This window comes from Exophiala aquamarina, assembly GCF_000709125.1.
Source record: "Exophiala aquamarina CBS 119918 chromosome Unknown aczIA-supercont1.21, whole genome shotgun sequence".
Taxonomy (NCBI): domain Eukaryota; kingdom Fungi; phylum Ascomycota; class Eurotiomycetes; order Chaetothyriales; family Herpotrichiellaceae; genus Exophiala; species Exophiala aquamarina.
In genome coordinates this window covers 294,781-313,515 of record NW_013550567.1, presented here as the reverse complement: position 1 = coordinate 313,515, position 18,735 = coordinate 294,781, and the positions used below count along the sequence as shown (strand labels likewise).

Genomic DNA, 18,735 nt, shown 5'->3' with positions numbered 1-18,735 from the left:
ATAGTAAACCTCCTGATGGATGTGCAGGTCTCGGGAATATACCTCGAGCTGGAGTATTTTGACAGGGAGCTTGTCCCCGAACTCCTAGAACCGTCAATCTAAAATCACCTGTACATGTGAGCTGCGGTCTCACAATGCGGAGCGCTTCAAGCGTCTCCAATGCGTTGTCGCCTGCTTCGGGACCATCACTTGCAAGAAGTGCTCTAACTGTTCGAAACATTCAGCGGGCAGAAATATCTCAACTGTGGGGTTCTAGAATCATTAAACCCACCGTGCATGTGCATCAAATTGAGCCGCAACTCACTCGTATCCACATCCAGCTGCTCTTGATTAGCACAAACACACCGGCCTCTCTAAAGCCATTGCTGTGCACTACTGTATTGACCCTGATTCATCTGAGCATTACTTATTTCATAGCACAAGTCACCAAGCTCTTGACGATCGCGTGGACTGAATATCGACTGACGATCTTCAAGCTGACTATAAAAATGCTCGGCAAGTTCTAGACGGTCTTGTTTCCACCCCTGCGAAAGTTAGTGTGTTGCAGTCTCAGTTGCGTTGTGCCATACCAGAAAGATGCGCAAGAGGAGGTACTGTGTGCGAAATTCGTTCGAGATTAGGTGGTCTGGTTCAGAAGGTAACTGGATCTCCAGCTTCGAGGCCATATGCTCGACAATCCTGCCACCGATGTCAATCAGGCCCTGGGCTGCAACTTTGATCAGAATGTTGCGATCATCAATCAAGACGGAGCTCCCACCGAGACAGTCCTTTGCGGCTTGCATCCCGCTGCCGAACAATCTGCGATTGCCTATGAGTAGTTAGATGGCTGTGAGAAGTCTCGAGGTTGCTTGCCACACCTTTATGTTGCGGTGGCGTAGCAGTTTCGAGGACAAGATAGGCAAAAGCACGCACTGCACCAGTTTCAGAATTTCAGAAAAGGTGGAGCAAGATTACTTTGCTGGCTACCTTTGGCCATGTCTGTGGGATTGTGGCATTCTTCAAGACTTTGACGCAGCCTACAACAACAATTCCAAATGGCAACACCGATGCGGTCGCACTCTAAGCGCTGGGCAGGTAGGATATCTCGCCGAGAGAGAGGTAAGACCTCGAGATACATCGCGACATCGGGGAAAGGGTGGGACAACGAGTGAGGATGCTCATCCAGGTATTTATGGAGGTGGGTCGCGAAATCTAGGTCCGGTCAGTTGTGTCTAGTGGTTGTGAGCTCAGAACTACCAAGTAAAGACTGCGATTTCTTAGTAGGCTCGCTCGAAGGCATTGGAGTTGAAGGTCGCTAACTTGCAGAGATGACTTTTCGGTCGCTTTTGAAGATCCACCATGGAGCTGAGGTCAAGGTGAGGTGCGGCTAGCAAGGAGCACGGAGCCCGTAGGAGGGGGGGGGGGGGAGCACAAGTATGGAAGGAGTATTCAAGGCAGAAAATGGAAGGTGGGATCAACTGCAATACACAAGTTCATATTAAACCCTCCTAAAATATCTTGCTTGACCCATAAATGACAGGAATAAGGATCCTTTATGTCTTTGCTGGGTTGATGGGCAAGAAATTGCCCACTATCAGTGATGGTCTGGAATGATTAGCTACAGTTAGCCGAAATGACACAAACTCACATATTGTGATTGTCTCTGCGGATGGTAAAAGAGAAGCAACACGGGATCTCGGCTATATTAGAGCCTGCTACCGGGCAACGAAGGGTGCAGCTTGTGAGCATCGCTTTTTGCTGTTGGTCGAAGCAAATCGCACAGAATTTCTCCCAGTAGCTAACCAATTGATCTTCAACAATGATCTCATGAATGGCCAACTTGCCCTGCCGTGTGTGTCAGCCGAAAAGCAGTCCAGAGTTGTGGCCAGAGTTGGGCATACTCACATCACGGAGTGATTCAATCGGGGCATGAATTAATTCAGCCATCTCTTTATTCCCTCGAAAGATCTCACCGGTTCTCCTCCAGCAGCAAGCAGGAATGGCCATGCTAGCAAAAATTCTATCATATTCCATGAGGCTTCTTTCAAACCACATCTCAACCAAGACAAGTTCAATATCAGTCAAGCTCTGCATACGCTCCCGAAACTTGGGTCTGAATTGGTCCAGCTGCATCAAGATTTTATGTCGAGATGAATGCTTCATGTTCTTTTCCATGTACTTGTTGAGCCTCGCATAGCCATTAACATAATTGAACGGTCTAAGCATGCCGGCATCATATTTGGCTTTGAGGAGCTTGTTCATTCGCTCCTCAGGAGGCTCTGTGCCGATTGGATCCGCCGCCATCATGTAGTACTTTTCTCTTGCTTTGTCCGATATGGGTTTGACACTGGAAGGTCTTGAAATGAGCGCGCCTTGAGCAGCATTGCTCTGGTTTGTGACGAGATTGGCAGGCTGCTGCTGACCGGCCAAAGGCTCGGAACCTGGTGCAGGAAGCCCAGCCTCGGCCATTGAACTCATAAACGACGGATCGTAATGGCCACCGAACTCGTCAGTAGAATACATGCCTGTTTCCTCAAATAAGCTGGTGCTGAGGAAATCGTTGAGCAGGTTGAATTCGTCCGTGACTTCATTGGCATTAAACATAAAATTGGGGTGAAAGGCATGCATGTCGTGAAAACGATTTTGGACGCCCAGCCATGGATCGTTATACCCGAAATCTGCGAGTGTCAGTCCTCAGCAATCACGATCAACGGGCTAACCTTACGGGATTGACTGTTACCATTGATGCCTCCAGTCTGCGCAGGGGCGCTAGGATTAGAAGATGCTATGGGGGCGTCGGTCGCGTGTCTCATCCCGGCATTGTCATCTTGCATCAAGTTATGTCCATTGTCGTCCATTAAGGCTGGAGGTCCCAGATTTGGTGTCGCGGTGGCGTATTCATCCCTGTTTGGAGATGTGTCGTCCGCACCGGTGGCATCAGAATCGGCTTTGGATTTCTTGTGATATCCGTGGCCCTCTCTTGGCTCGTCATGGCACAAATGCCCAATGTTTCTCTTGATGCAGCGCTTGCAAGGGCGATCCTGACGCATGGCCCCATGGAGGGTCAAGTTAGCCAGATGCCCTTCAGTACGGAAATGCGTTCGTCATATGAGGAGGGGGGAAGTCGTACAGAATCGCAGGTCATATGCTGTGCATCCCCAATGCTGTCGGTTAGCCCATCATGTCCACACGTATGCACTTCAATCTCGGTGCTCTTATTTTCATACTCGATAGATTGCTTACCGAACGGCGACAATACACACACGCTGCGTTTGAATGGGTAGTTAGTGCAAGTTATCTGGTGAAAGTGCAGGATTCACCCACCATGATTGACCTTGCGCTTCTTCTTGGGTTGATCGGTGGGCGAAGCTTGACCAGGTTTCCGCGAACCGGTAGGAGATGAGGCATCAACTGACATGGAAGTACGACCGTCAGTGATTCTCGCCGACCCGCTGCCTATGTGTTCGGGCTCATCCTGGAGATCTGACATTGGCGGCTGAGTTTTGAATCGAGTGCAGGCTTTTAGAGCCTAAAGCTAGAGATGCAAGCAGTGCTGCGTGCGACGCGACCACAGCTGCTCATCATCTAGAGATCGAACGAGGAGAAGGAGAAGGACGCACAGCGCTAAGGCGAGGTTCTTTAGGTGGGAGGAAGGGTCTCCATCTGCAACGGGAAAGACAAGGACGAGAGGCTGTGGGGAAGCGAAGCAGCCTCGAGGCGTACGAGTACGAGTAAGGCTCAAGTCAAGGACTCAAGGCGCAGCGAACAGCCAGAGCCAGCCGAGGTGGACTGAGGGGAGACTACCGAATTCATCATCCTCTACGGAGTAGTACGGAGCAAGGGTGGCGACTCGCGAGTGGCTGTCGAGCCAGCCGTGCTCCATGACCCGATGCCCAGACGCCCGCACACCCGCACAACCACTTGTTCTAGCTCCGAGAGACAGTCTTGGACCCTATTCTTCAGAATTTACTAGTTGGACACCTTGACTGATAGGAACTGGGTTCAAGAAGAAATGCAATCATGTCACATGACCTAATTATGGCTCCCGCTACCTGGTACTCACATTCATAAGGGGACGGCTACACAAACATGTGGCCATCTAGACACCTGAATATCTGGATGGATGTTGAAAGTTGCTAATAGTACATAATCCGTGTTTCACCTTATAGTACAGCCGTGGCTTCACTTGCCAAGTTCAGGGCTCCATAGGCTACAGCAGATACCGTTCAGGGCATGCCCATGATCGAAGATACAGTCCTGGAGGCCTTTATAGTGTTTGGGATATCACAAGACAGTATTTGTCCGACTCAAATATTGACACTTGGTCGCAAGCGCTTTCTGCCCTTGCCACCACCTGGTGTGCCATCTTCTTCACGGTCTCTTGCTCGCTTTTCCCTTTGGTCGAGAACTAAGCTGAGTACGTCGAAACCAAATTGGGGGAATTCGAGACACATGGCCTTGAATTCGGCCTCTGCTTCGTGTCGCAATACGTGAGAACGTGTAGCCCAGAATGCCGCAATGGGTTTTCGGATGATGTAGTCATTGGCCGGGGTATTTCCATAAACAAAGCGTGCGTATGCGATCTCTCCAACGGCAGTGGAATTGATGCGGTGGATTTTTGAGTGGGCCAAGGTCTTGAGTTCTGGAAGGCCGAGTTTTTCGGCGAGGGTATAGACGCGGGCATGCTTCAGCAATTGATCGCCAGTATCGTCGACTGTAGGGATCGAGGGATCGGGCTCAAGGCTGTCAGGAATATTCGCCATCCGCCGAGGGAAGTATTCCCCGGTGTATTGGTACTGTAGGAAACAACCCACTGCATCCAACGTTTCATCGGGAAGATACACCACAAGGTCATCGTCGTCTGTCTGGGACAAAAGTCGGTCGTTGAGAAAGGCGGACTGCTCAAGAATGGCTTTGTGAGCAGTCAAGGTGATCTCCTCTCCATCGTTACCAACAACGAGTCTAACGATGGGAGATCTTAGATACTCGATAAAGACAGTCTGCGGATTGGGCTTTGGCGCGCCATTGGGCTGGGTAGCATCTTCTGTTTGTTCTGCTCCATCATCGTCTTGTGGCATCTCTTGCGCCTCTTCCGCACCCTCCATTTCCGCGTCAACATCTGCCGAATCGGCGACTTGGGTGAGATCTTCGCTGTCGGCCATGGGGGGAGGTGGTTCGATCGAGGATTTAGCGGGAAGGCTGCCTGTAACTATTGTACTGAAATATTGCAAAGTGCAAACTCCTGTACTCCAAAGGAAATAGTCGGTGTCCTGTAAAGAAGGAAAGAAAGAAGTGAGCGAATTGAGGCACTCCGTAAGTAACCATTGAATAGCAGTACGAACGAAACTGTTTGGGCTCTGCGTTCCTGCTGCGCACCTGGGAGGTCGGGAGGATGGGGGGTAGCTCGAGTGGGTTAGACAAGAGCTAGCATCAACCCCGGGATTGGGATTCTCATCACGGGATCCGGCTCCAAAACTGGGGACATACCCACAGAGGGGAGAGTTCTACCAAGCATTCGGGGTGGGATACCGAGAACCGAGTATTCGTACTCCGTATGGTGAAGATAAGGATGCTTCATCCTGTATCCTTGAAATGAACCCATTCTTGAATCTTCTGTTCCTTCATAGTACGAGTCGTCGATATTGGCGATTACGTAGCGTTTAGGCGCGATTCCTCTTGCTCCAATTCATTCACTACTTGAGTCACATTTCCAACGCACGCTGTGCCACAAGAAACACCAGCGACAAGCATGAATGCGAGCTAGGATCCTGTGTGAGGGGAGTGTCTAGAAGGGTAACCAAGAGAAATACAAAACGTGGATGCCTGGCACCCTGCACCAACTTCAATTTGGCCGTCACGATATATATACGACAGCATCCATGAGTCTCTCTACGCAGTGCGAATAATCGTATGAGAATGTTGGCAACAGGGGCAGAAGAGTGGCGTGAGCTTGGACCTGGGGGATCATTCGTTCTCTCCATTGAACCCTCTCCCAGTGGCGGCACCCACCCGTACGGTCATTATCATGGCAAGGCTCAAACAAAGCAGCCTTGTCCTTTCCCCAGCGTCTCCCTCAGCCGGTGTGAAATTTAACTCTAGGAAGGATGCGCCGATGACGGAATTTGATATTGGAGGAGACGACATGCATCTAAGCTAGGCAAGGTGTGAAGCAAGGGTGCTGTGTACACAGCCGACGAGCAGCCAGCAACAGCGACCGATCATTGGAGAAAGACGGGTGGTCACAGCAAGGAGGGGCAAGAACAGGCAAGAACAGCGCCCAGGGGCTCCAGGGCTCCAGCTTTACCGGAAGTGACACTAACTAAGCGCCATTCGGAGCTGCAGGCACAGGCCTTCCGCAAATGCCGTGGCTCCCTTGCCCCAATTTAAATTCCTCACCGCCTGCCATTGTGGCAAGGTATGGCGTGCTTGCCTCCTGGGATGTTGCGATTGTGATCCAACTACCAACGAGCAATTGAGGGTGATAAAGGGGTCCCAAGTTGCACGATGGAACTATCAAGACGAACTGTCCACGTTTTCCCACAGTTGTCCTCTTTTGGCATCTTCGTTCCCCCCACAAACCGCGACTCCGATCTGAAATTGCATTGGGCACTGGCGAGCGAGGGTTTCGTGTTCGCGGCTCCCGTAAATTTCACGAGAATTCTGCCGGCAGGTGTAACAGCAGGTGCAAGTGCAAATCCTCCGAACGTTCCTTCCCTTTCGCTCTCCTCCCTCGTCGACTCTTCACGAACTTATCAATTGCCCCACATACGCCAAACCAGGAGCAGTAACATTTTGAACGCCTGCAGATAATTCAATCGCTGCTACGGTAGGAAGCCAGGCAGCAGAACTATGTGCCTCTCACCACTGCACGATGGGAGCGCTCTGTTCGTTTTCAAAGCGGGCACGCGGTCAGCATCTTTTTCTGTCTCCCTCTCCTCCCAATTCCCGCCTTATTTATTCTCCCTCCTGACCTTCCAATCTCTTTTTTCATTCTTCTTTCTTTTCCCAATTCTGGCTTTTAATCTTTCAAGACACGAACTAGCAAGTTACAGGCTTTTACATACATTGCTCTTCTTCGAATTGACATGGGTTCTTACGACCCTTTCCCTGCTTCTCCTCCCACCTCACCGCCCAATGGGTTGAATGGTCAACAGGATGGTTATTCCGCCCCCTTGTTTGTTCAACAGCCAAACATTCTATTCATCATGGCAGACCAATTGGCCGCGCCTCTGTTGAAAATGCATAACCCAAAATCCCAGATCAAGACACCAAATCTTGACAAGCTGGCAGAACGCTCTGTCGTTTTCGACTCGGCCTACTGCAATTCTCCGCTGTGTGCCCCCTCGCGGATGTGTCTCATGAGTGGTCAGCTCCCTTCGAAGATCAAGTCCTATGACAATGCCTCTTCAATTGGGTCTGACATCCCAACCTATGCTCACTATCTCAGGTCAGCAGGCTATGAGACCACGTTGGCTGGCAAGATGCACTTTATTGGTGACCAGCTTCATGGCTATGAGAATCGCTTGACTGCGGATATCTACCCAGGAGACTATGGTTGGGCTGTGAATTGGGATGAACCAGACCGGAGGTTGGAGTGGTACCACAACAGTAGTTCCATCTTGCAAGCAGGGCCTTGTGTGAGGACCAACCAGTTAGACTATGATGAGGAAGTTCTTTATAAGTCCAAACAGTACCTCTATGACTATGCCAGAGCAGGCCCCGAAAAGCGACCTTTTGCCCTGACCGTGTCATTCACACATCCACATGACCCCTATGCAATTGAGGACAAGTACTGGGACCTGTACGAGGGAGTTGACATCGACCTACCCGACGTCAACATCGATGAAGAGGACCAAGACCCTCACAGCAAGCGTCTCATGCATGTCTGCGACCTTAAGGGCTACAGATTCTCTGACGAGCAAATCAAGCGTGCCAGAAGAGCCTACTACGGAGCCGTTAGCTACGTGGATGACAACATTGGCCAATTGCTTTCAGTCTTGAAGAAATGCGGATTGGATGAAAATACAATCGTCATGTTCTCAGGAGATCACGGTGACATGCTGGGCGAGCGAGGCCTTTGGTACAAGATGTCCTACTTTGAGAATTCTGTCCGCGTGCCTATGCTCATCAGCCACCCCAAGCAATTCAACCCGCACCGAGTCTCCCAAAGCGTCTCGACTTTGGATTTGATGCCAACGCTAGTAGATCTCGTCGGCGCCAAGTTGATCCCCGGTTTACCTGTCGACGGTATCTCATTGATCCCTCATTTGTATGGTATTGGTGGTCACGACACCGTCTTCGCCGAATACATGGGCGAGGGAACAGCAGCGCCACTGATGATGATCAGACGAGGTGATTGGAAGTACATCACTTGCCCAGTCGACCCACCTCAGCTGTTCAATCTGCGGAATGACCCTAAGGAGCTCGAAAACATGGCCACGAGCCAGGACCCAGAGACCCAGGCGATCTTCAAAGCTTTCGAGGCCGAGGCGCACAAGAAATGGGACTTTGCAGGCATCACTGAAGACGTCCTGCAAACTCAGCGTCAACGCAGACTGGTGTGGAGCGCACTCAGCAAGGGTCGTTTCGAAAGCTGGGACTGGAAAGGTGACGCGGCAGACGATGGTCGCTACAAGTACATCCGGTCGCAAATGCCCCTGGATGATCTGGAAAGAAAAGCCAGATATCCCACCTACAGCTACGTCCCAGCCGACATGACCGTGAATGCGAAAGCTGAACTGGTCATCCGTCAACCTCAGCATCTGGTCGACATGGCCACCGCCCCCGCCCACTATCGCTGATGCGGGCGCCTGGTGATGTTGATCTTTGAACGAGATATCTTTGACGAATTTCCGGCTATTCAACGTTTCCGAGATGAGATCGAAGGCCATTTTTCCGAGCTTTTATTTTCCAAGTTAAGTGTGTAAATCTCGTCATCGTTGAGCCAGGCGTTTTCTGGAGTTTTGTTATTTATGATTTACTGGTCTCTCTTTCAACGGCTTTTGACCTGCTATTAGGCGAAACTGTGTACTTGTCTGCATTTTGATGGGTTGTTGAAATAAGACACCAGATCTGAATGAATGAATGAATGAATTTCATGAATACGAGAATCGTACTTCCTTTACCTGCCTACCGAACGTCTTTTGCGCGGCCCCCATTTAAACCAGAACCATGACCATTGTAGCAAGCATCGCAGAATCCAGCATCCAGCATCCAAGCGGGTGATCTCTCTCAATCGCCTGCCTGCCTGTCTGCTGTCTGCTGTCTGTCTGTCTATGCTAACACACCGCATCCGCAGCCGACCACCTACCACGTTTCCAACACATGACGAAGGCATTGTCCTGGCCGGTCGCGGGGTGCTCCAGATCTGAAAGCACGCACGACGCTCACGCCGTCTCCGTTCATAGCCGTGCTTATGCCTCGAGATACCCCGAGGCCATTGGCACTGCGACACTGCCCCCTCGGCCGGGCCTGCCGTCGGCGTCACCGTGGGGATTTTATTCTTCTTTGGGCAGTTACTGCTGTAGGTTACTTTACACCAGCTACGGTAGCTCTCTCTCTCTCTCTGTGCCTAATGGAGTGGTGTGTCATATATGTAGATGTGGTGCATGTAAGTCCTCTCGCCCATATCGACCTGTTTGAATGAAGGCCATGGAAAGGATGGCGAGAGATCTATCCCTCGGAAAGGCAAAGTTGAATGAAAATGGATGCACAGAGGGCGGGCGAACCTACAGAAGAAAAGGGCTGGGTTGATGTACTTCGAATTTGGTACGAATTAACCGTGCCCAACCGGATTGCACAACTGAACCAAGACCAAAACAATGAAAATGATTAATTGTATGAGGAGGCTAGGCCTGAAATGGGTAGATGATCCATTCATCCAATCATTTTGGCTCGCTTTGCTGGGACGAGCGTACGCAACCATACATAAGGCGGTGTGTAAATAGCATATCTTCGTTATCGGAGACACCCTGATGATCACACATATGATGGTCAGATGACCATTTGCCCCCCTCCTGGCCAGGCCTTGCCTGGGCCTTGTGTCGGAGTTACGTAATCCGTCAATTTTGGTAGTGTCAACTCCTCTTTGGCCACCTGAGCATCCATTGTCCTCGTGCTAGGCTCATCACACACTCTGTCCAGGATCCCTCTTCGGTGATTGTTGACTGGATTTGGGAAGGCCTCCTTACATCCTTGGCACCTGTGGTTTCCATGACCACTAGCAATGCTTGGGAGTAGTCCTCCCCTCACCGCCCTGCTAAGTCTCCGAAGCACTTCATTTGGCGAAGTGAAGATCATAGAAGAGCCATTTCCTGGCGTTTACCTGGTCAGGCGTCAAGCCTGGCCAACCATAGGTGAGGGGGAAGAAGAAATAGAAGCCATATAATACAGCGGTGATAACAACACCAGTGGCAATCCAAGTGGTCAACAGACTTTGGCCCTTGAGTCGCTCCTGCGCAGTCTGGAAGCTGCGTCTCGCCTTTTCGGGCACCTTACTGACAACCTTGTCCTTCTTGGAGTTGATAGTAGCAGACATGTCATCGTCAAGGACTGGATCAACATTGAAAATGAACTCGACCAGGGCACCTGTTACAAGGCACGAAGCCAGATGAGCTGGTAGGTAATGATGTAAGAATAATTGACGTCCCATCAAGTAGAAGGGGAAGTAATGTGCTGCCCAACAGAGGAAGAAGAAGCCAGTACTGTTATACAGACGAGAGCGGGTACCTAGGAAATGGTCAGTGAATGCGGGAAAATTTAAGCATTTAATCGTGACTTACGTCGGTCGAGTGCATCAACACCACGTCTCAAACTCAATTGATCTGCGCCCAAGATGCCTGCAAATACGGCAAGGAGGGCCGATGCAATCCAATAACCAATGGGGTTACCGAGGAAATAAATTTGCTGCTTGGTGCTGTCCTGAGTCCAGAAGCTGACACCACGAAGCAAGAAAGGCCACGAGTAAGGTTGGGTGGCATAAGGGTGGCTGGCGGTCAAGGCGTTATTGTGGTAAAACATTGCACGTTGAAGTTCGATATATTTGATGTAAAATGGGAGATGCTTGACCTTTTTCTGATCTTTGAGGAGACGTGGGGAATCTTCTGGGATACTGGGGATGTCATCAACATACCAGATATTGCTGGACTGTTGTGCATTCTTGTTTCCGTTGATTTCAGCTTGTTTGAAAGCCCATTCGGGAAGAGGGCTCGTGTGAGTCCACATCGCGACCTTTGATGGATAGTGAATCAATTTAAATTGACCGGATTTGGACTTGAAAGGAGTGGTCTTCTTTCCTTGCTCCAGCTTAATCTCGAACAGCGTATCGTTATGTCGATCTCCGGAAGCAGCATCTAATGCAACGGTGGTGAATTCCTGATTTGTGGGATAATAAGGCGATGCAACATCGTGAGTCAAAAGAAAGGTATCAGTGACTACATGTCTCAATTTGACAACATCGCCATTTAAAACAGGAGCGCCAACATGAGAGCCATCAGGGTGTTGGGTATTTGGCAGGATTTGCCAATGGTTGTTTGTGTCGTTGAATGGGTAGCCGGTCACCTGCTGACCCTGGCTGGAAATGCGACCATCATCATATCTGAGGGGATACTTGTCTGGATGACTGTGGAGATACGTTTTGGTGTCCTTGTGGCGTAAAACAATGGTATCGTAGTATTGGATGTCGATGGAAGCTTGATGCATGAGGTTATCGCTGAGAGTCTCTTGGAATTCGGGAGTCATGAAGTCGTCGCCCGGACCGGATCGAGTCAAGACTGCGAAATGAACCTGGAACCAAAAGAGATAGAAGAAGAAGGGAATTATGATGAGGCCCACAGCACGTGCGGCGAAGTGTTTCCCAAAGGTGAAGAGATCCAAAGCACCACCTTTGCGCTTGACGTCAAGAAGATCCCAGAGATCGATCAAAACGGCACAGCCAATGGTAAAGAATGAGAAAGCTCCGACATACTTGGTGGAGATGACGCAGCTCATGCAGAAGCCGGTCAATAGCAGCCACTTCCACCATTTGCGTCCAAATGGGTCATGTCTTTGCTTGTAGAACTTGACGTAGGCAAGGATACTGAGGGACATAAAGAAGACAAGGGTGGCGTCGAGTAGAATGAGACGTGTTTGACCAACATGGGAGTTGTCAAACAGAACGAGGGAAGCAGCCAGGACGCAGGCCGGTAGAGAGTAGCCGGATTCCCACATGATCAAAAAGACGACGACAACGGTAAGGGCACCGAGAAACGCGGGAACCGATCGAAATGCGACATAAGGAACGTTATTGGCAATGTAGGACTCCCCAATATTGTCGAAGAGGAAATGGCCATCGTATCCTACCACCCAGCCGATGAAGGCAAAGAGCAGCTTTCCGAAGGGAGGATGGACGTCGAAAAAGTAGGTGCGTTGGAGATAGTACGAGGCGAACTGGGGGCAATGTTAGAGGCTGGGTCCAATGTCCAATGATTTGGGGACTATGTATACCTTTCCAAAATGAACCTCGTCAAAGACGACCTCATTGGGATGACTGATGCCAAAGAATCGAGTGATGAACGCAAGCGTGGCGATGATGCCCAAGGCGAGCTTGTAGTCCCATTCATTGGGTTTGCTCTGTTGGGCTTGGATGAAAGCTTTGTTCAGAGCCTCGTCTGATGCCGTGTCTCCATTGGACAAGCCTTTATTCTTCTCTTTGCCAGCCCTTTGGCGTAGGGTAGAATTAGGAGTGGACATTGCGGGCAGGGAAGGAGAGGAAGACCGAGGGGCCTGCTCTTGACGGCAAACCCGTTGCTTGGGCCCAGAGCAGGGTAGTAAAGGAGCGGGGAGGAGAAGTGGACAAAATTAAAAGACAATGAAGGAAAGGAGAAAGAATTGTAGACGAGAGTGGTTGAATAAACGGTGGTGACGATGGTAAGGACAAGGTGGAGGTGGTCGTCAAGGAGTTGGCTGCGGGTGGTTGTAGTTCCAAATTCCAATTCGGCTGGACACGTTGACGTGTCTTCAACTTTTTCGGAGAAGCAAGGACGCGACTTTTTTTGGTGGCTTTTACGGAGGCGGCGTCAGCTCTCTCCAATTCAGGGGGGAACATCAACAACTGGAAAGCATGGGACTCAGTAGTACTAGGCTGATCAAGATCTCTCACCCCTGGTTTGACATTGAATTTTCGATGGTGCATACACAATCGCATGGGCTCGCACGAACGTCCTACTATTAGCTAGTGCCTTTGCTCATGCATGGTCATATATGCTCAATGTCTCCAGTTCTCTCTGCACAATGCTTTCAAACTCTTCGCGATCCATTCCCGCACTTTTGGCCAACCGATACATGCTCTTCAAACTACTTCCTATATGTTGTCTGATGCCAATGTCTGACAGCCCGTACCGTTCAGCATGTTCTTCCAGCCTTGCCACCGCCTCTGAGGACTTTGTTGACGGCGACGAGGGAACTGGTTGCGTCACTTCCAGTCCTTTCTCATCGCCATCACCACCACCGGCATTGAGGCCGAGGCCCAGGATACCGTGGTATGGCGGGGGGCTTCGCTCTCTCTGTACTTCAGAGTCTCGTGACAGATAGTTCTCCAACACATGCCCCTGCAACGTCGACTGTCCTGCATCCTCTATCATCTCGTCTGGGTCGTGGCTGTCCATTGCAGGCTGTACACTGCCATAACGTGCATAGTAATCATCCTCGGACGTGCCAGCCAGCTTTGGCTCCACAGACGCTATTCGTGCCGGTGTTCTGCCTGGTGTCTTATCGTACATGGCCCAGTAATCATCCTCATCCGCAGGCGGTACGGAGAGATTTCTTTGGGGAGGTAGGGCTGCTCTGTCTGCGTCCTGCAAGGCTTCCGTCACCAGCCTCTCGTTTGCGCTTTCATTGGCATGACTAATGGATGAGGACCAGGTACTGTCTTGTCGGAGATCTGGATCCAGCGGTAACACCTCGGCCACCTTCCAAGCATTTCCCTCATCACTACCTGTGCACCAAAGGTATATGATGGTAAATGGCCATTCTTGTAGTGATATCTGGGCCTTCAATGTTTCGTGATCGAATCGCTTGTATGTTATAGGCTCTGTGTCTCCAACCTCGATCTCCCCTGATGCGGGGTGAGGCTCGAAGGTGGCATTCTCGATGGTGTCCTTCAACGATTCTCCTTTGGCGGCGTCCCAAGTCAGCAAAGGTGACCAATTGTTTGTTGAGGCGCCCGAGGTGTGGATGTGTAGTCTCTGGCGAAGAATAGGCGACAACAGAGGAAGCAGTGCTGGCGGTGGCCTGGGAGAGGCAAATGAAGTGGGCAAGCAGGCGAGGAGAGGAGGAATCAATGAGTGAGGGTCGGGAGGAGAGATCAGCTCGACCATGGTAATATGTTATGGTGGTATTACAGACGAGTCCGGGAGAAGGTCTAGTCCAGTGAGTGAAGTCCCTGAGCAGCAAGAGGGAATTGCAGAGGTGAGCTTTGGAAATGCAGATTGCCGTGATGAGGGCTAGCAGGGTCACAAGATTAGTTCAGGATGAGGCTTGGGGTACACCAGTAGATATTTACAGCCCCCATAAGTACGAGATACATGTTTGTCGGTAGATCATGCATGGCAGCTCTCGCGTGGCTCATCAACGGCACGCTCTGGTGGCCGAAGGCAAAGAAGTGGCTGCGTGAGATGCAAAAGTTGCCGGTTCTAGACGAGTTTCCTTTGGGCCGGCCGATGATGCATCCCTGATCTCCGAGCGCCCGCCGTACACCTTGGGTGCCTTGCTTAGTCGGTAGCACACGGCCTACATACACGCAAAGGAGAGAACTGCAAACACAACTCTCTAGGCGCATTGCATACAATGATTCAGTCTCAGCTAGTATGTATGTAGTAGTATGGCTACCCAGGTGACGAAGTGGCCACGAAGATACCTTGCGGCAGTTTACTACCACAGTACTCAGTACGAGTACAGTACTTACGAGGCGCATCGTACAGAGCACAGAGCCAAGCGAGTGCCTCCACACGCATCTCAAATAATAATTGATGCACATGCCTGGATCTTCCTGAAGCTCCCCCAACAAGCTATCAGTGTGTCACATGCCAGAACGTGGGACGGTGCGTGGGTGCATTTGTTCCCTTCACATCCACCTTGCTGAGCCTCAACATCCAACCGTCGCAGACACAAACGAGGATATTTGCTGTGAGCGTTCTGTACCCAGATTGTCTATGCAACATGTCCATTCCCGGCTTACTGTCCACATTGCCTTGGTCTGATGCCTGTCTACCTAGGAGGGAACGACCTATCTCTGGACTTGCACTGGCAACTCGCATTGCCGACTGCACGTGCCCTGGGAAGTCCCCCGGAGAATGAAATGATGCCGATGCTCCCCCGCACCAATTCCCACGTCCCCCACCTAACTCGTAAATTGAGTCATCCACAGGCACTGCGTCTTGATTTGTACTCGTTCTTGGCTGTCGTTGCCATTGCTAAGTTCCAAGTCAAGTCAACTCATTAAAATGATGGTTGTAAGTTGTGCATCGGGAGCTTAGTCCTATGGCCATGGCTCTGCCAAGTGCAAAAGTCTCAATAAAGCAAGACCCAGGCAGCTCCTCTGACGACGATGGCGCCTTCGATCCAACAGCTTCCAGTGGACATCCTGCAACCCCGACAGCTGCCACAATCAACATTATTCCACAGGATGAGGACACTGGAGAGGATGAGAATCATGAGCATGATCGTTTCCAAACCCGCCTCGAGGCAGAAGTCCGCCTGGTTCGCAAAATAGATCTCCGTCTCTGCACCATTTCCGGCATTCTTTGCAGCTTGAACCTTCTCGATAGTGGCATCATATCCTCTGCCGCGGTAACCAGTATGCTCTCTGATCTCCAGCTCACGGGGAACCGCTATTCTGTGTCCATATTCATCTTCACTGTCGCTTCAGTCTGTTGCCAGCTCCCTGCCACAATCATGATGCGATTCGTGGGCCCCCGCATCTTCTTCGCGGCCGTTACCATATCATTTGGCGTCATTACGATCTGTACTGCTGCCATTACAACTTGGAAACAAATGATCGTCCTGCGTGTGCTTCTTGGAATTAGCATGAGTGGCATTTTCCCCGGTCTCTCATGGCTTGTCTCAGCCTGGTATACTCGAAAGGAACAGCAGCTACGCTTTGCACTGCTGCAATCTGGCGAAGTCATCATCCTTGCCACTGGTTCTATTGTCAACTATGGCCTCAACCATCTCGACCACTATCACTCACTGCGTGGTTGGCAATGGATGTACCTCGTTCAAGGTACCATTACAATATTTCTCGGCATCATTACTTATTTTTGGATGGTCGATTTTCCGGATCATGCGGAAGACTCCTTCCATTTCCTTTCGCTGGAAGAGAAAGCTCTTGCGATCTCCCGTATTAACTCAGATCGCCACGACGCCGGCAAGCCTGAGCCCTTTACTGTCTCTGCTATAGCCATTCATTTCCTCGATCTCAAGCTTTATGCTTTCTGCCTTCTCTTCTTCCTTCTCAACCTTGTCTCCACCGCATTGTCATATTTTCTCCCTATAATTCTGCAAAATGGCATGGGCTTCAGCGCGAACAAAGCCATTATTCTATCCTCCCCACCATACTACTACGCTGTTCTCCCGGTTCTCCTCTCATCCTACATTGGCGACAAATATCGCGTTCGGGCCCCAATTATCATCTTCAATGCCAGCAGTCTGATCGCGGGGTTCTGTATGCTTGGTTTTGTGTCACAGGTCACCGTAAGATATATCGGGACTTTTCTCGCCACGGGTGCCTATGTTTCGAACTGGGCAGCGCTGAATGCCTACCAAGCAAACAACGTGGTCGGACAGTGGAAAAGAGCAACAGTTGCGGCGGCAATCTCTGCTTGCAACGGTCTCGGAGGTATTGCTGGAAGCTATATCGTTCGCCAACCCGAAGCACCTAGGTATTTGACTGCAATATGGGTAAGCATCGGTAGTCATATCCTGATGATCTGTATTGTTTTGACTTGCACCATATGGTTCTGGGTCGCGAATCGGAGGGCAAGGAAAGGACGCTACTTGATTGAAGGTGTACCGGACTTTAGATACACTTATTAGTAAAAAGTGCGTTGATGGCGATCCTATGGGCTATTGATTGATCTTAATTGCAACAAGGGATTAGCAACCACGTACAAGATCATATTCACCATCATGAAAAGCAAGTGTTTGACGACTTGAAGATGCACAGAAGACCCACAAGGCTCCACTAAGCTGTTTGGGGCCTAATACATAAACAACTGCCCGAGAGGTCCCACCAACATCACCGAAACTATCTCCAGGTTCTCGCTCAAGCACGCGGTTTATACGTGTCATCACGCGTCGCAGGTGATCTTGACGCGATAACTATCGATTGTGACCCGACCAACAGTCCACGGATCCCATTAAACCATCCAACAGCATCATGGATGCCGCAGACGCATTGACATCGGCGCAACCGTTCGCGCATCTCACACCTCGTATACAACATATCTCTCAGAGCACGATCAGGAAGAAGTGGAAGCCGCTGCCTCAATCCTCGCAGGATAGAGTTCGTGCAATCCTGTTGTCCCTGAAAACGAAACGTGCCACATCAGGCAGAATACCAACCGTAGGCGCAAAAGGGAAGCCGAGGACGAAGAAGACGAAGAGCGAAGTCAGGGACCAGGACTATGAACGCGCGGTGGAGGAAGTGACTCACAAGTCAGTTCTTCGAGTACTCCTTCTTTACCCTATCTTTCGGTTTCATCAAGTGCGATACTGACGGAAGGACTGTGCAACTACAGGCTCCTGTCGCGCCTACCCCGAATGCCTTTCCCTTCTAGGGCGTCTTCTACATCAACGTCATCAGCAACAGACGACCAGTTTTCCTTCGAAGCAACGTTGAACCGTATCTCATCCTTACAGGCCACACTCACCATGCACCAGAGGTCGAGCCACCTGCTACGTAACCAGATTAAACGTGAGCAGCGGGCTTTGAAACATGACAAAGCGGAGCTCACAAGGCTTGAGGACGCCCTGAGGAGCAGTTGTGCGTTAAGAACAAAACAGGAGCGCGGTCTACATCCTCTAGCGAGGCTCATTGACCAACACGAGGACGAGGGTGACAACAGTGATAGTCACGCAAGCCCCGACAACCACATGACCGAAAGGGAGACCAATGACGAGATCAATCGCATTGCCGGTATTCCCGCTCACTCTATGCAGAGAGATCCAACAGAGGGCCCCATTTCTCTAGACCCGGGTCCAGATTCACATCCCGACCTCAAGTCCTTGCTCCAACAACTCCAGAACCACCTACATAGCATGGAGAACAATACAGCAAGCATTCGGCCTGTCCTGGCCGCCATGACAGAGGCGCAAGTTGCGTTGGATCACTTCGCCGCAGCGAGATTTGACGAGCAGACTATACGGAGGCTCCACGGCCTCGATCCTTGAGGCCAGAGCAGATTGTGATCGAAGTAAAATGCGGGCTTTGCCAAAGGACCACGTGCAAACCAGCGAGTTAGACTCGATGATCAGTATAGAAGAGCCATCCTTCAAACATGATGAGCAGAAATGCATCTCAACGGTTGAATTTCGGTCTACTTTGGAAATCGGCATCTGAGATAGTCATCGCTTTCAAGAATCTTCGTGGAACCGCGTAGCCTATCGGTTGGGGAGTCAACTGACCATCACAAAAGAGTCTACTTAGGCAGCGGCTTTCAGCACAGCACAGCACATTCCCGGAGCCCGAGAGAATAGACCAAAGTCGAGTCCGGCGGTATT

General features: G+C 50.6%; 8 protein-coding genes across 8 annotated transcripts; 3 read left to right on the top strand and 5 right to left on the bottom strand.

The window, feature by feature from the left end:
- Nucleotides 1-269: 269 nt before the first annotated feature.
- On the bottom strand, nucleotides 270-1,195 carry A1O9_12156 (uncharacterized protein). The gene is made up of 2 exons (XM_013398955.1): nucleotides 967-1,195; nucleotides 270-706 (listed from the first exon to the last, which is right to left on the bottom strand). Exons 1-2 carry the CDS (start codon nucleotides 1,115-1,117, stop codon nucleotides 534-536), a joined length of 324 nt encoding a protein of 107 aa, XP_013254409.1. The 5' UTR covers nucleotides 1,118-1,195; the 3' UTR covers nucleotides 270-533.
- A 428-nt stretch (nucleotides 1,196-1,623) lies between these two features.
- Nucleotides 1,624-3,029, bottom strand: A1O9_12155 (uncharacterized protein; the record flags this gene model as incomplete). Its single annotated transcript, XM_013398954.1, has 3 exons — nucleotides 1,624-1,824; nucleotides 1,885-2,657; nucleotides 2,705-3,029. 3 exons carry the CDS (start codon nucleotides 3,027-3,029, stop codon nucleotides 1,624-1,626), a joined length of 1,299 nt encoding a protein of 432 aa, XP_013254408.1.
- Nucleotides 3,030-4,286: 1,257 nt separating this feature from the next.
- Nucleotides 4,287-5,141, bottom strand: A1O9_12154 (uncharacterized protein; the record flags this gene model as incomplete). Its single annotated transcript, XM_013398953.1, has 1 exon — nucleotides 4,287-5,141. The coding sequence occupies one exon, from the start codon at nucleotides 5,139-5,141 to the stop codon at nucleotides 4,287-4,289; it is 855 nt and encodes a 284-aa protein (XP_013254407.1).
- A 1,923-nt stretch (nucleotides 5,142-7,064) lies between these two features.
- A1O9_12153 (choline-sulfatase) lies at nucleotides 7,065-8,780 on the top strand (the record flags this gene model as incomplete). Its single annotated transcript, XM_013398952.1, has 1 exon — nucleotides 7,065-8,780. The coding sequence occupies one exon, from the start codon at nucleotides 7,065-7,067 to the stop codon at nucleotides 8,778-8,780; it is 1,716 nt and encodes a 571-aa protein (XP_013254406.1).
- A 1,475-nt stretch (nucleotides 8,781-10,255) lies between these two features.
- Nucleotides 10,256-12,708, bottom strand: A1O9_12152 (dolichyl-phosphate-mannose-protein mannosyltransferase; the record flags this gene model as incomplete). The annotated part of the gene is made up of 3 exons (XM_013398951.1): nucleotides 10,256-10,707; nucleotides 10,761-12,405; nucleotides 12,463-12,708. 3 exons carry the CDS (start codon nucleotides 12,706-12,708, stop codon nucleotides 10,256-10,258), a joined length of 2,343 nt encoding a protein of 780 aa, XP_013254405.1.
- A 494-nt stretch (nucleotides 12,709-13,202) lies between these two features.
- Nucleotides 13,203-14,333, bottom strand: A1O9_12151 (uncharacterized protein; the record flags this gene model as incomplete). Its single annotated transcript, XM_013398950.1, has 1 exon — nucleotides 13,203-14,333. One exon carries the CDS (start codon nucleotides 14,331-14,333, stop codon nucleotides 13,203-13,205), a length of 1,131 nt encoding a protein of 376 aa, XP_013254404.1.
- A 1,168-nt stretch (nucleotides 14,334-15,501) lies between these two features.
- A1O9_12150 (uncharacterized protein) lies at nucleotides 15,502-17,049 on the top strand (the record flags this gene model as incomplete). Its single annotated transcript, XM_013398949.1, has 1 exon — nucleotides 15,502-17,049. One exon carries the CDS (start codon nucleotides 15,502-15,504, stop codon nucleotides 17,047-17,049), a length of 1,548 nt encoding a protein of 515 aa, XP_013254403.1.
- Nucleotides 17,050-17,392: 343 nt separating this feature from the next.
- A1O9_12149 (uncharacterized protein) lies at nucleotides 17,393-18,405 on the top strand (the record flags this gene model as incomplete). Its single annotated transcript, XM_013398948.1, has 2 exons — nucleotides 17,393-17,670; nucleotides 17,754-18,405. The coding sequence occupies 2 exons, from the start codon at nucleotides 17,393-17,395 to the stop codon at nucleotides 18,403-18,405; spliced, it is 930 nt and encodes a 309-aa protein (XP_013254402.1).
- Nucleotides 18,406-18,735: the final 330 nt, after the last annotated feature.

Coding starts and splice junctions, on each gene's coding strand:
- A1O9_12156 (XM_013398955.1), bottom strand. CDS start 1,117: ATGTATCTCGAGGTCTTACCTCTCTCTCGGCGAGATATCCTACCTGCC. Junction 707..966: donor TCCCACAGACATGGCCAAAG/GTAGCCAGCAAA, acceptor TCAAAGTTGCAG/CCCAGGGCCTGATTGACATC.